We start from the raw sequence: 15698 nt of genomic DNA, 5'->3' as shown, positions 1-15698 counted from the left end.
ACCCGCCCCACCGCCAGACTGCAGTCCTCCACGGAGCACGCGAAGCCCGGTGCAACTCTCAGGCCATGTCCCCGAGTCAACCAGCTGAGGTCCATCGCACGTTAGCACGCTGCTAACGCGCGCCGGCCGGCTGCGCCAACACGCACACAACAAACCCCCTCGTGCACACAATAACCCCACACACACTACCACACACGCTACAACATACACTGCCTTCTGTCGACCACTACCAACAAGAAAAACAGACAAAAACCACCATTTACTCACACAACAACACTCTCAGCTCACAACCTCCGACCTCACGCTCAGAGAGAGAGAGAGAGAGAGAGAGTGTGTGTGTGTGTGTGTGTGTGAGAGAGAGAGATTTTTTTGATTTTTACAAAAACTTTATTTCTACATAGAACAATACAAACATACAGACACACTACCTAACTACACCCAACAAACAAAAACCCTCAACACCCTTTGTGTCCCTGAGAGGTGGTCCTGAGACCCCAGTCAGTATGGAGTCGGGAGTTTCCTCTTCTTCTCAACCTCCTCCTCCTCCTGCAGCATCCGCTCTCATACCCCACACTACCCGGTGAAAAAAAGAGACAATATTCAGAAAAACGCTCTCAGCTACCACGCTCCGAACTCTCAGCACTCCTTCCACTCAGAGAGAGAGAGAGAGAGAGAGAGAGAGAGAGTGTGTGTGTGTGTGTGTGTGTGTGTGTGTGTGTGTGTGAGAGACAGTAAGCGTGTGTACAATGTGTGCAGGTGAATCACAGCTGGGCGAGTCTGCCCAAAAGACAAAATGGTAAAAATTGATGTAGACTTTTTGATTAGTTTTTTGCAGCTTTAATAATATTGGATTCATGAAATCCTAATCCTAATATTATAACATACTTTCTTCTTTTGAGGGGGGGGGGGGGGGGGGGGGGGGGGGGGCTTTTATCAATTTTCTTTAAGGTTAGGTATGACATCTTTGGACCTCGACAACATTTAAATACTATCCCTAGTATTTCCGGATATTGGTCATATAGGCCCTTCCCTGCAGAGTTTTCTTACTGTTGTACTTTGGTAGCAAGCCACATGAAAGGGTTATTAGTTTGTAAAGTTACATTTTTTGAAAAGAAAAGAAAAGAAAGTGCTGTAGTTTGTTTTATAAAAAAAATCATCAATACAAGTTCACCATATTTGCGAGGCCAGCCCAGTCTCACCCAATGGACAGTACACATTGTAAGTCACTTAGCCGGCAGTAACAACAGCACTGTTGCTTTTTATGTGTCATTTCACACCATGCAGGCTGCAATGTGTCAGGGAGGAGGGGGGTCATACAAACACAGGACTTTCACCGAGGAGTGGGGTGTTCGGGTCCCCAAGTGTTGTTGAGTTAATTTGAAGTAACATTAGTGACGTTTTTGATGCAAATGCGACAAACAGGAGACATGAGACTACGACACGGCCTTTGTGGCATTATGGCGTCCTCTAGTGGCTTGGCTGTGTTTGCACAAGTCTCTCCCCGTTTATGAGGCCACTGCAGCTCAGTATCTGAACAATTAACATGACAAAAGGAACAAATCTATATTAGTTAGTTTTTTTTCGAATTTGCTGTGTATGCAATAATGTTATTGATTATTCTTGTTTTTTTATTATTTGTAACAAGTTCGAAAAAAAAAAGAAAAAATAGTAATCAACAGCGTTACATAATCCCCTGCGTCGTATATATTTGATGTCAATCTGCTGTAATGTAAAAAATCGGAATTATTATCATTTGCAAATTCTAAATTATTCGGAGACCAATAATGTATGCTGCTTTTGAGAGAGCCTCCTCCTGGATATCTGTGGTTCTAAAAGTAAAAAACAATCAGATTACAGTTTGTGAACTGCGCAGCAGGGTCGTCCTTCAATCAGAGGATCGGCGGTTCGATCCCAGGCTCTACTCGTCCATGTCAATGTAATGATGATGACAAGTCGAGTTAAAGACTAGAAAAGTGCTACATTAGCACAAGTCCATTTACATGACAGATGCTTTAAATGAATGAATGAATGAATGGCATGCTGAAGTAATATTAAAACCATTTTAGTGAGAATCCGCAGAAGTTTCATTTTGCAAAAAGGACGTAATGGCATTTTAACAAGGTTGTAAACACAGAAGTAGATCCATTCAGTGTTTATGTTTTGGACAAATGTCTTTTGACACATATTGAAGTTGGTGACCTTGGCATCCCAGACTTTCGCGATCCGATTCCAGAGAGAGTGGAGTCCGCCACTATTTTCTGTGCCAGGATAAGAAACTAAGACCCTTCTACACTCCTACAGTCAAACTCCCACTCTCCATCAGCGCAACGATGTACCTTCAAGGATTTCGGCCAAGCGAATAATCTCTTGCATTGAGAACACCAGCATGGTTTCTCACCACTGTGGCAATGCAGGTGTGGATTGTAGCTGCTCAAATGAGAGTACCTGTTTCCACATTGCTCACATGGATACGGCTTCTCACAGGTGTCGGTTATCATCACCGGAACCGGTGAATCATTTTCCACAGCGGTCACACTTGTAGGGTTTCTCCCCGGTGTGGACGCACTGATGGTCCTTGTGAAATGACACAAGTAGCCAAAGCTCTTCTCCCATCGGTCGCATTTGTGCGGTCGCCGGTCTGCAGTGTGACTGAGTCCATATACCTTCTTAAGAATACCAGACAGACAGAGTTCCAACACCTCTGACAGTAATGCTTTCTGCGCCTGTCTGCTTCAGAACATAAAAGACAGAAGGCAACGAACGTAGGACTTGATTAAAAGCATTGAGTAGCCACACTATGGAACCTCACAACTGTAATGTCTTTAAATTCTTAAATGATGGCAGGAGCCATTAAACGTTTCATGATCCGCTTCTGTTTTTAATTTGCTGTTGATGCTTGGCACCTGGTCTACAAGACGGAGACGAGAGAGAAACATTTGAATCCAAAATGTTACGATAGAAAGGAGCAAGAGAGTTTACTGTTCTTTTACTAATTTTGACAAGTCCATTTATGAAGAGAGTGAACTATGCTGCCTGCTTCATGACACCTGACAGTGCACAAGAACTGACTGACAAAACATGTTTTATTTCTATGACCTCACATGAAGCGTTTCGCAGGATATTCAGTTATTCATCCATGCAGTCTGAATAAAGATTTATTAGATGGAGAGAAACTGTGGGTCAGAAATATCTTTTCTCTTTCTCCAGTCACACAGCCAGGGAAATATACTATATATATACACACACAGCATATAAATGTATGTATGTATGTATGTATGTATGTATGTATGTATGTATGTATGTATGTATGCATGTATGCATGTATGTATACACACACTTACACATGTTATCTGTTAAGAATATCCTTATGGAGTAGCTTATTGATCTAACAACTTATATTTTCATCAGAGATGAAGATGTAGACTCATTGTCTACAGTGAGGCAGGTAGAAGATTTTATGTTAATATAATATTTATATTAATCCTGACTTCCGCATGGATGTCAGCAAGAAGGGCAGGTAGAATTTTACCTGAACTTTTAAGACAGGTTTCATCTGCTCAGTTGCAACTTCGCAGAGGTGTATCACTAGTTGACAACAAGGTTGTTGCTTGGGCAAGAGGGCACTGGCTAATTGCTGATAACTCCTGAGTTCCTGAGTTGCTGTGTTCAGGCGCTGATCAAATCATTATCACGACCAAGTAAACACAAATACAGGTTAACGACAAGAAAAGACCAATCACAGAGAGGCTGAGGGGAATCATCTGCCACATTTAACTCATGCCAACTCCTCATTGGTCAGACTTAATATCCTCAAAAGGCTGTTCTTCTCAACACACTCCAGGGCCCTATTTCTCGTACCAGGCTAACGTGGTTAGCGGGATAATTTTCAGGATGAGATTACACAAGTCAGGGTTTTTGGTTCCTCGAAGCATATTTGGCAAAATCACCATAGCAACACATCCAAAAATGTGAACCTGCTGCAGTGCAGGCTCATTCAGTCTAGCTGGATAATCTGGCCAATCACCCTGAGGAAAGTGGCAGCTCCTTTCCTCATTGATGAAGGAGCGATATTAGTTAGATTAACGTTTTATAGGGAGAGAGTTCTTCGAGATCGCCAAGATCCGTTATCACGTGACGATGACTTCCTATACGAGTGCTATCGATTCTGCCCACAAGGAATCATTTATTAAAGACTTTCTGGAGCCGTACATTGAACACAAAACGCCGCAGCCGGTCATTGACTGTGCCACAGACTGTATGTAGAGCCTTGTGGTACATTGTTGTACAGTGTGGTACATTGTGGTACAGTGTGGTACATTATTCTACAGTGTCGGCGATGCAGAACATCGGGAAAGCCGCTGTATGCCGTGGAACTCATGGATGTGTTCATTACGTTCGCTGGCCATGTCCGTGTAAATGCAATAAAAGTTCTATATGGTCATCTCCACATACATGAATATACATATAAATATTATCTACTTGTTCTGAAAGAGTTGAGATAGTTAGTTTTAGATCTCATTGGATGATGCATGCCATTAAACCGACAGCCAGCAGGCACATTTAAAGAATGAGGCACTTAAAATGAGCCGATACATTTGCCCAACACTTATGCTGTGTTCACACCAAAAGCTATATATATATATAATTAATGGTATGAACCCAGACAAGGGCATTATTTCCACAACAAGTATAACACAGAAATAGTGGTTATTTCTTCTATTGTGGATGGCGGAAGTTATAAATGTTTCCATGGAGATAAGCCACGCCCCCTCTCCAGAGTGAAGTGAATGAATTGATTGGATTTTGCCATGATTATGCTCTGGAATTCCTCTTATTCCTCTTCATGATCACCTCCTGCTCATCAGCGGAGAAAAAAGAGTCTCTTCCTTTGAGTTTATTTGCCTTTCTGCTGTTACTAAATCATGGTTTCTGTGATCGACGCTTCCCCCTTTTGAAGTCGGGCGGGCATGCTCAACTATCCTGTGAACTGACATCTGGCTCAAATTAACAAGATGGTTTTAGGGCGGATCAGCCTTTGAGATAGCCTATTGTCAATCATCTTGTTAATTTTAGCTCGCTAATAGGACATTTGATCGACTTAGTTGAGCCACGTACGAGAAATTGCAGAAAGTACAATTCTTTGATAGTATATATACAATGTAGCTATTTTGACATTTTCAGTAGATTTTAAATACATTAAAGTATGTTTTTCGCCTGGGTGAACACTAACATTGAACATGTGTTGGGTCCCTTGCCACGGGGGCTAACACAAAGTCCTCCTATAGCATTAACACATCGGGGCTAAACACATGTGGAAGGGAACTAAACTAAAACCCAAGCGTGTTGGAACGAAGCATGTGCGTGAGACAGCTGGCGCGTGAACACGCACGGCCCCTAAACAAGCGCAACAGGACACACGACAATGTGCTGGAAATACAAAACCAACTTACTGCATTAAGAAGTTGGACTGAGACGCTTTGAATCCGTCAAGCTGTCTCAAAGTACGAGCCACAGCAGCAGGCATTAGCTTCTTATTTATGCTAACCTTTTTTACTCTCATGTCAACTTCCGCACGCCGATGTTTCCTCGAGCCAGTGTGTGTATATATATATATATATATATATATATATATATATATATATATATATATATATATGTACAGTATATATGTGTGTATGTTCTGCATGTAAAGCTCTCATATTGGCCGTTACCTGCTGGGTGGAGTGGTGTGTAAAGGCCATGAGACAAGATCATAAGTCACACTGAGGGGGTTAAAAGAGTATGTTGTTGCCAAGATGCAGCTTCAACAATTTTCATGGTGCCCTCCCCCCAGGGGCCAGGGAGGAGTACTGACATGCACCTGGTGGCACTGTAAAGGCAGTAAAATCTGTGCCTCCATAGCAAACGTTTCCAATTTTAGTCCACTGAAAACCACACTAGGTTTTGAGAGGTGGATCTAAACAACCATTTATTGAGCCTTGGGGGGGGGGGGGGGTAAACCTCCTGAATTCACTGTACATTACATTACATTTAATTTAGCTGACACTTGTATCCAAAGCAACTTACAATCATGCACCGTAGACACAGCTACGGGGAGGAATTCGGGGTTAAGTGTCTTGCTCAAGGACACATCAACTAGGACCGAGGATCGAACCACCGATCCTCCAATTAAAAGACAGACCTGCTAACCACAGACCCACAGTCGCCCTACTGTAGCCTGTCCTCCCCTTGCCCCCTACCCTTTCCCTCTACGCCAGCCACCAGCCTGGGATGACCGGATACATGTTATGGATGATAGCTGATGACTCACCAGCACATTCACTTCACGCATGTTGCAGTGACAGGCAGTGACCCCCCCCCACAATCTGACTAAACTGAAATTATTTCATAATCTGCACATCGTCCTTAGAAATGGACGGTGTTCTTTTTTATTTTTGAGATGAGACCATGCTAACATCCTCTCCATTGGGATGTGTGAGGTGATTCTCTTTGCCTCCAATCTCTTTCTGCTTTGTCTGACGTTTTGTCTCAGCTGCTGCCGGGGATGGGGGGTTATTTTGAGAGGGGCGACAAAGAGGAATGGGATGGTTGGAATACCAGTGGGGACACACACCGCCACTCACCCCCTCTACAGATGCACGCATACGCAGACACATGCACCCATACAGGAACATGCACTTGCACGCATACTTGCTGGATATCTGCCCCCTCCCTCTGGAACTCTCTCCCCATACTCATCCGAGACTGCACTGACCTTTCCATATTCAAATCACAAATCAAAACCCACCTGTTCAGAACTGCTTTTAATTTGTGATTGTGTGCTCTATGTTCTTATTGTTTTTATTTATTGTTTTTATTGTAATTTTAGATAATTTTATTGTATAGCTTTTAGGATTTTTTAAATATGTTATGTAAAGTGTCTTTGAGTACCTTGAAAAGCGCTATATAAATTAAATACATTATTATTATTATGATATTTCTTTGAATTAAAACAAAATCCTTGAACAGCCATCCCTCTGAAAACACACTTTTAATGTCTTAGTTATACAACCTAGATCTATTATCAACTTATAAAGCAAGTAAGTAAATGTGAACTTGACTCATCAGTATTCAGCTATTATAGCTATTGACTCATAGCTATTTATATAAAACACTTGCGGTGTGTGATCTTTCCTCACTAGGAAACTAACTAACCAAGTAATTGCAACACACTGGAATATGTTTGACTCATATCGAACTTTAAAAAAGGAAGAACTGAATGTAAATGAAAACTTGAAAAATCCCAACCTATTTCAGTTTTATTTTGTCCACACACATCCCTGTTTTCAATTTCATCTGATTTAGATTTTTGGAAGCTAAATAAAAACTCAAAGATCTCCGCTTTTTTCTTTTTGGCAGCACCTGTGGCAATAAGCGGTAACTGCAGGAGTCACTTGGGTCCATTGGACCTGGCTGTGTCTGATGCCTTGCGAGCCGGCCTCCTACCTTGGCCGGCTCGACAGTTATTCAAATGAAAGATTATTACTTTAAAGGAATGTGTAGTTTGAAAGTGAATGTAATATTTATAACTATTCATAGTATTCGCCTGAAACGAAGAATCAATTGTGTTTTTGTTAGTTTAGGATGAGACATGTACGTCAATAAAGAGGGCGGGTCCTCTTCTCGGAGTCTGCCATATTGAGCCATCGTGTTTCTACAGTGGCCCAGAACGGACAAACCAAGCACTGGCTCTAGCGAGAGCCTTTCACGTTCAAACGTTACCTGAAGGCCACCGTAGTTCTCCAACACGCTTGTTGAGGCGTGTGACCAGAGAGGTGATCAGTTGCAACCTCACCACTAGATTTCTTTTTGCAGTGCTTTGACAAGCCGAGTGCCCTCAAGTGCCATTTTACTTTTGGAGAAGGCGGCCGTTGTCTCTAAGTAAAATGTCCGCTTTACTACTTTCACCAACGCGCTGCTATCGTTGTCGGTCTGCTGTTTGCTGCTTGTGGTTTGTTAAAGCATTTGTTGCACTGTGGCTGGAAATTCAAATCCACAAATCCAAATAGTGTTGCTTCATGATGAATGATTATTAATATTAAACATATTTAAAATCTAACTAATTAAGTGTGAGTTGGAAGTCATACAATGAAGGCCAGAGCTGGCCTCATCTGCCGGACATCTGGTCCAATAATACTCTTCCTAAGTACAAATGTGTTTACTGTCACATCTTTCTATTATACAATGGAAATATTGCTGACTCATTATCACATGATATTTATAGCTGAGGATCTCAAACAGGATGTAGTGTTGAAATATCAGCTCATTCAGACATATGTGACATTTCCATCTCAGAGTCGCACTGTGGGATTCGCACAAAGGCTTTAATGAATGGGGGGGGGGGGAATCATGGTCAGAGCAAAGTCACACAACTGCAAATAGAAGGGAAAGATAAACTAAGAAAGGAAGGCGGCAAGGAAGGAAGGGTAACAAAAGCACTAATGTCAAGTATTAACAATTTCATGCTTTAAATTTAAATTTAAATTTACATCCATACAGATGCAGTGCAACTATTGACAGATTATTTGACTTGATGCAATTTGATGGTGTTTTTTTGTATTTGTGTTTTTGTCCTTCGCTGTAAATCAAATTTCCCCTCGAGGAAGTGGGGAGTGGTCCTGGGGCTCCCATGTTACCTACTGCTGTTTTTATGTTTGAAAGCAACATTTTATGCTATATTGTATCTCATCACATGAACGAAAAATAGAGCCTTGATGTTTGACAACATCAACATATACGACAAGAGAAAATAAGAAATTAATTTAATTAAACAGTTTTTTGTAGTTTACGTATAGTTTTTTAAATAATTTGTAGAGAATAGGCATACTATTTTGTTATAGATTGCTACTGACTATTTCAAACCAACAAATGAAAACAAGATGGAGCTGGGTTTGCCTTTTTAAAGGCATATATATGGCACAGAAGGCTTATTACCATTCTTTCCATGAGGTTTTCAGAGATTCAAATAAGCCAATTTGTTTCAATAAATATATGGATTTAGAGACTCCTTTCTCGCAGCCCAGAGGCTGAACTGTAACTAGATGACACTGTTTCCGTTATTATATTATATATATTATGAACAGTTTTTTGAAGAAACCACTAGGCGGCAACAACGCACCATCTAAATTCCCAGACTTCTTAATCCCGGCCCACGAAGAGTTTTTCATCGTCGACATGTTCTGAAGAAATATGAAAATATTGTTTGTCACAATGTTTGTCTTTGGTTGTGTTTGGTTATCTTACGTCAGGTCCATATCTTATTTTGTTATCATGATCCCATAACCTGACTAAGACATGATGTATGTTGTGCCATCTTGTAAAAATCCAATGGCAGTATTCATTTGCAAGTTTTTTGGCTGCGTACAACAATATGTTTTCAGCATTTTTGGAGTGCCCAAAAAAGTCACACAAAGGTTATAGGGAACTGAGAGAATCATTTTGGGGCACTGCAGCATGAGTGCAATACAATGTGGATGTTTTTGTACACGTGAGATGTTGAGAATGAATTAACTGTGTTTTCACTGCTTTCCAACAGTTTGTCTGTTGTGACGTCAAGCCCATCATTGCCATGGGAATAGCTATAGGAATGCTGGTTACCCAATTCACATTGTTGTTTTTTTGTCCTCTCCCCCACTGCTGTCCATTCACTCATGAGTGCATAGCTCTCATGAGATCCCTCTTTAACATGCGCACTGTAAAACATGGGCACACATTTATAAAAAGGGTTTTCTGACGACAGGATTCCTGGCTGGATTCCTTTCCCCTACTCCAAAAACGCTCATTACTTACTCTTCAAACAAGATGACATTGCCACTGCAAAATCAACGTCCTTTTTTTTGGGGGCAGTTATGTTTAGTTTGGGGGGTCTAATATAGAACTGTGTTTATTGATCATTGTTTATTAAAGAACAGTTCCAATCAAAAACACACAATGTGATGAAAACAGGTTGATTTATTCGATGAAATATTTGGCTAGAGAAGTGTAAAGTGGCATTGCTATGTGTCAGGAAGGCCTACATAAGGGACACAGCAGTTACATGTGCTGTTATGGATGTTTGTACATTGTGCCACATTGTATGTTGTTAAGGTTAGGTTTCCAGGGGAGATGGAGCAGCCCGGTGGTATCCTGGACTGTTTGCGGGGAAGGATCCGGAACCAGGCTGTTTGCTTTGGAAGGCCTGTTGTCTTTCCATGGAAAGCCTTCCCACCGTGGGGGCAAGAGGAACATGCTGAGGGAGCTGCAGTTTACAACGAGCAGGGCGGATACAGAGCATCCTGCATCCTGGATGCTCGCCGTTGCTAAACCTCATCCATGGAAACCCAACATGGGATTAGAGGAGCCCCCCCCCCCCACCCCACTTTCCCTGTGACATAGTCCACCTCCCCTTCCCCCTGTGTGTGGCACTTTATCATCAACATTAAGATTAACTTGTAAATGTATATGATGTGCAATAGATGTATGTTATTTAGAACGTTAGCAACTAAATAGTCTAACATAAAAAAATCTTTTTAGTCATTACTAGCTATGGCGGAGAGAAAAATAAGGTTGTCACATTGACTAAATCTGACCAAACATACATTATTAAGTTATTGTTATGATTATATTTGAGAAAAAACATTTTTTGGAACCCTCCCACCCTAAAAACAACAGCTTTAGACTCCTGCATATGTGCCATTGTACGTGAATGGCTTGTCTGTCAAACAGTGACCTACGACCTCAGGTGTCCATCTCTGGACCTTGGACTTGCCGTCCGGTCCCGGCCGGACAATGACGGTGCTTCTCGACGCCACCGAAGGGTCTTCGTCGAAGAAGTTGAATGGCCGGAGGAAGAAGCCCACCGCGTTGCCAGGCGTAGCCGTGTTGGGGATGTCTTCTGAGTGAGGCACATGCAGGAATCCCACCGTCACCCAGGCTACCAGGTCCTGCACGCAGCAGAGCAAACATCACATACACATTTTTTTTTAGAATAGGACACATCACAGGGGGGATTTATCTACTTAAAAGTGCAAACATAAGAAAATGTCAGCATTAGTGAGTCACCATGATGGTTAGTGACCAGAACTAATGAACTGATTATGTTCGGAAGAGTAAATGGAAACCAATGACGTAACTTCTCATTAAAACACCCCCACCCCCGAAGTGTAAACCACATTTCTAAGAGTCCCTTTGAAACAGCACAAAGGACGCCGTCCATTATTGAATTGTGACTTCTTGGACCAATAAAAAAGAGACTATGTGGGCCATTTTTAATGATCAGTTAAAAAAACATTGAATGGAAATGGTTTTTGAACTGTTACCAGCGATGGTGATCATACTCATCTTTCCACACTGATCGGTACTCGTTAACAGTGTTAATTTTTTCAGTTCAGTGTTTGTTTACTCCTTTTTTCTGAATACAAGAATATTGATTTCAATCTAATCCAAAAAGTATTGGCTTTCATGTGCATTGTGGACTCCACTTCTGTACCTGGTTGACTATGTCTTCATTGTTGCGGATGTAGTCCTCAAAAGACACAACTGGTTCCCAAGGGTCATTCTGGGCGAAAATGCTGCTGCTGGTCGCTTCACTATCTTTATGGCGGGTCACAGCCAGAGGATACCTGCGGAGGGACAGTTCCCCAGTCAATCAGTCAATCAGTCAATCAGTTTGATGCTGATAGCGGACAGACAAAGTGGGCCTTTGCTGTTCTAATTTTATCAAGTAGAAGTTTATTATTTTCTCTTCAGTCTGCTTATTCTACCATTCTACATCGTGACCTCCCACTGGGTCTTCAGGATCATCATAACATTGTCAGAAACATAGTTTAGCTTTATAAAGTGCCAACACTTTACTTGGATAGCCCGACAGTGACAAAACATTATTAGGTCACAAAAGTTCAACAAAGATATTCAATAAAGAGTAAAACAAGGTGTTTGATGCACCTGTGTTGACTCCCTCACCATAAATCTACGTTGACCTGATTTCTAACTAGACTCCCAATTCAGAGATTGACCTCTTCAGCCCCACCAACCTCCATTGGGTCAATCATTGCAAATAGATAAATGTGTGTGAATCATCCTCAAATGCACAGAACTTAAATTTGACTGTAGATTCCAAACGTAGGTCAAACATACCGACTGATGGACATCCAGAATTGTGGCAACCATAAAAACAAGGCATATTAGGCTTTAATATTTTACCCTTCATCATATATAACTTATAAAGAAATATTTTATTACCTTGACCAACTGATGCCTTTTTCCTCTCTCCAGCCTCTTGGAAGGACACTGTGGGCATGTGAGTTGAACTGAATACGGTAACCCTTCTGGTTCCCCCATTTATTTTTCTCATTGGGGTTGTAAAAGTGCACATAGCGGGGGAACTTTTTGTTGAAGGAGAAAGCGGCAGATCGCTCGGTCTTGCGCTCTGTCCGGTGGAGTTTAGACTGGACGACGAAATGATCCGGGCTCCAGGGATTTGTGAAGTTGACATACTTCAAATCCAACGACTCAAAGCTGTTCTCTCGACCTGAAACACAGTGAAGGCAAATATGTATCGGGGGAAGTTAGATGTCAAAGTATGAGCAGTCTGTTGAGAGACTATAGAGCACATTTGCATCACAGGTATTTCTTCAGAAATTAAGTGATTGACTTATGTATGGCATCACAGGTAGCCACAATCACACATTTTAAGAGAAAGGCCACACAGGCTTGAAAGGCTAGGCAATGACTGTCTCCTTTATCACAGGGTGAAGTCCAGAAGTCCATTTTATCTGGACTGGCAACAATAAAAGACCAAGTTTATGTCTGCTCTGTGTTTCACCTCATTGCACAGCCTTCAGGGTTTATGTATCTATTGTGATTGGTGTAAAGGAAATAGTTAGTTTTAAAGACCACAGTGGCAGGTATACTTAGTTGTAACCCATTCATCCATCGATCTCAGGGACAGAGTTTGTGTGATGGGTTTTCCCAATCCCATCGCCAAACAACAACTTCAATGTTAGCGCATTATACAAAATGGCGGATTAAGTTTGTCGCCAAAAGATGATGTCTTATCAGTGGCAACACTTATAAAGTTCTCACTTTCTACAATATCTGCGTAATATCTGATATGGAAAAATAATTGTGGTTATAGCACATCAATTTTGGTTAAGGTATGCTAGGGTTCGGTAACTAAAACAATTGGGTAGAGGATGTGGTTACAGTTCATATTAAAAGTAAAGTAGGGATGTGTCTGATATTTAAGTCTAACACAGTAAATACATAGATGGCATGCTATAGGCTTGAGATAAATTGCGCAGAATCATCCAATATAGACGTAATTCATCGAAAACTGGATTGGGATTTTCTCTGATCTTTCATTAGTTGTCAATAAAGAATTACTGCTTTTAAACAGATGTTGAAAACTAAGAAATAATACTCACCCACAATATCCAGGTCCACTTTATAATGGATGAGGTGTGTGTGCAGGTTTCCCAGCACATAGTTGTACACCCTGGTACCGTAGTGAAGTCCGTTAGGTGTAAAAAAAGTGGCATGGATGTATCCTGTAGCGCTGACCTTCACCTCCACCACCCCATTCTGGTAGAAGACAAAGTCCCAGATGTAATCATAGTTGTAAACCGTTGAAGTTGTCCGCAGCACCAGCACAGTGTTTTCCAGCCCCCCGTAGAAGTTGTATCCTCCTTTGTAGTTGGAATTGAAATGCCTTCTCAAAGGCATTGCAGTGGTCATCTCAAAAATGCAGAGTGCATTTTTGTGGTGCACAGGTTTGTCCGTGTCAAAGTAGTGGTAAAGGTCAACAAAGGTGGCAATTTCTGGACAGTCGATTCCAGGCGCCAGCTCGTAGGATGAGCTTCCCATTGCCCAGCCAGCGTCAATGTACTTTGTTTGCATGGCAGCGGGGGTATCACCAGAATAGAAGGCAATAGCTTCTTGGAGGCTGATCTCATAGGCAATTCTTTCTCCATTAAAACGGAGGTCAAAGACTTGAAGCCCAGCTGATGAACGGACTCTGTAGGCGAAAGACCATCCGGCATATTCGACAAAGTTGCGGTCAACAAAATAGCGATGCCCCTGAGGCTCAACAAGCTTTGGCCCGTGGATATCAGTGGGTGTACTGCTTTGTCCCCGCGGGATGTAAGTGGAGTAGAGGTCATTATCGTCATGATCGGGCAGTTTGACCTTCTCTACACCACCTGATTCATACTTTTCTACCAGATCCTCAACGCTGTCAAAGTACATGCTGTTGTACCAGACCTTCTCGACAGTCCACTTTTCTGGATTCAGGTCCCGGTGGTTGATCATCACCTCAAATCCAACTGGGTGGATGAAATAACCCTCCACAAACTTCTGCAACATGATCCAGGTTCTCCTCTCACCTGGACCCAGTCCACGGGGGGCTATGTCTGAGAATGTCAGGCAGCGGTCTGAGCAGTTAGTGAAAGAAAACCCTCCTGTGGTCTCGAGCAGGAGCTTGTGAGCTTTGTTTGTGATCTTCTTGAGGATGTCAGTTACATGTTCATACTCTGCAGAGGTAATAGGCCTTGACTCAAAACGGATAGGCCTATCCCCTTTGAACGTCTTGACTTCGTGGGAGTTTGGGGATGGCAGAGGACTGACAATGTACTCGGTGATGTTAGGATTGGTCTGGTTACCCAACTGGACGATTACACGGGCTTGACGTGGGGGTTTGGCCTGTCCACGGTCCAGAACTCTCAGGGCTTCATGCTTCCTCGGCAGATGGAGTTCCATCAGGAGGATGCTGTTCTTCATCAGAGTCTTGCTACGAGCATCAGTGAGATCCAGCTCTGGGATACCATGCAGGTACGCCCGGACAGCTTTCATCTCACGTACTGTGAGGTCGGCAAACATGGGGGCACCATGATGAGCCCAGTCTCTCGTTCTGGAGCCACTACAACTAGCCAAGCAGACCAGCTGCAGTAGACAGAGAAGTCTCATGGCTGTATAATGAGAAAAGAGTATGCATAATTAATTACATGGACATTTCAAATGAATTCACACTTCATTTTCACCCTTGAAAAGGATCTCGCAATCAATCTTTTAGAATGATGTAGTTTCAGAAAGAATAACTCTGTTTCTGTTTCTACTCCTGTTTTTTACTACTTTATTTGTATTCTATTTTACACAAACTAATCAAAACTAATTAAAGCTAGCTAGAGTCATCGCTCTCCTGCAGAAATCCAAGGAAACACTTGACCCTTCTTTCTTCTCTTCGCAACTGGATAAACAATTCTTTCTCTATTTGCTTTTATTATATCAGTCTCTCCTCTACCTCTCAACAAGAACACAAACAGTATGTATCAGCCTCTGCTATAAGACACTCAGAGCAGAGAGCACAATGTTGACCTTTGCCCTTCTCTTTGCTCTCTGTTTATCTTCCTGCTGTTCCTGTGTGTGCTGCACACCTAAGAGATAGAGTGCATTTTGGTCATTTTGTAATTGTAGTGCAGTGCATGTTGAGTACGGGCTGAATGCTTCACACTCCACTGCACATTCTCAGCAATACACCTGCCATGACAGAATAGAGTCACACACCCAAGTCCTGGCTACTCAAAGTCCGAAACAACAGTAGAATAGACTCCGGTTCAGGTGAGATGAGGTAGGCAACCTGGGCACGGGGTCCCAAACTAAAAGGGCTCCCTCCACATGTTTTAATT

General features: G+C 42.1%; 1 protein-coding gene across 1 annotated transcript; it reads right to left on the bottom strand.

Moving 5' to 3' along the window:
• Nucleotides 1-10691: 10691 nt before the first annotated feature.
• Nucleotides 10692-14979, bottom strand: aoc1 (amine oxidase copper containing 1). The gene is made up of 4 exons (XM_034560486.1): nt 13443-14979; nt 12259-12547; nt 11507-11639; nt 10692-10961 (listed from the first exon to the last, which is right to left on the bottom strand). The coding sequence occupies exons 1-4, from the start codon at nt 14977-14979 to the stop codon at nt 10692-10694; spliced, it is 2229 nt and encodes a 742-aa protein (XP_034416377.1).
• Between the last annotated feature and the right edge of the window lie 719 nt (nt 14980-15698).

The sequence above is a fragment of the Cyclopterus lumpus genome, chromosome 20 (genome assembly GCF_009769545.1).
Source record: "Cyclopterus lumpus isolate fCycLum1 chromosome 20, fCycLum1.pri, whole genome shotgun sequence".
Classification (NCBI taxonomy): domain Eukaryota; kingdom Metazoa; phylum Chordata; class Actinopteri; order Perciformes; family Cyclopteridae; genus Cyclopterus; species Cyclopterus lumpus.
Note: the sequence above shows the minus strand (reverse complement) of the source record. Positions and strands in the feature narration are given on the sequence as shown.

What these genes read in the sequence shown, in the direction of transcription:
- aoc1 (XM_034560486.1), bottom strand. Translation starts at nt 14,979, where the DNA reads ATGAGACTTCTCTGTCTACTGCAGCTGGTCTGCTTGGCTAGTTGTAGT. An exon ending in AAAGGCATCAGTTGGTCAAG is followed by an intron (nt 11,640 to 12,258) that starts GTAATAAAATAT and finishes GTCCCTCCGCAG; the next exon opens with GTATCCTCTGGCTGTGACCC. An exon ending in ATGAAGACATAGTCAACCAG is followed by an intron (nt 10,962 to 11,506) that starts GTACAGAAGTGG and finishes TGCTGCGTGCAG; the next exon opens with GACCTGGTAGCCTGGGTGAC.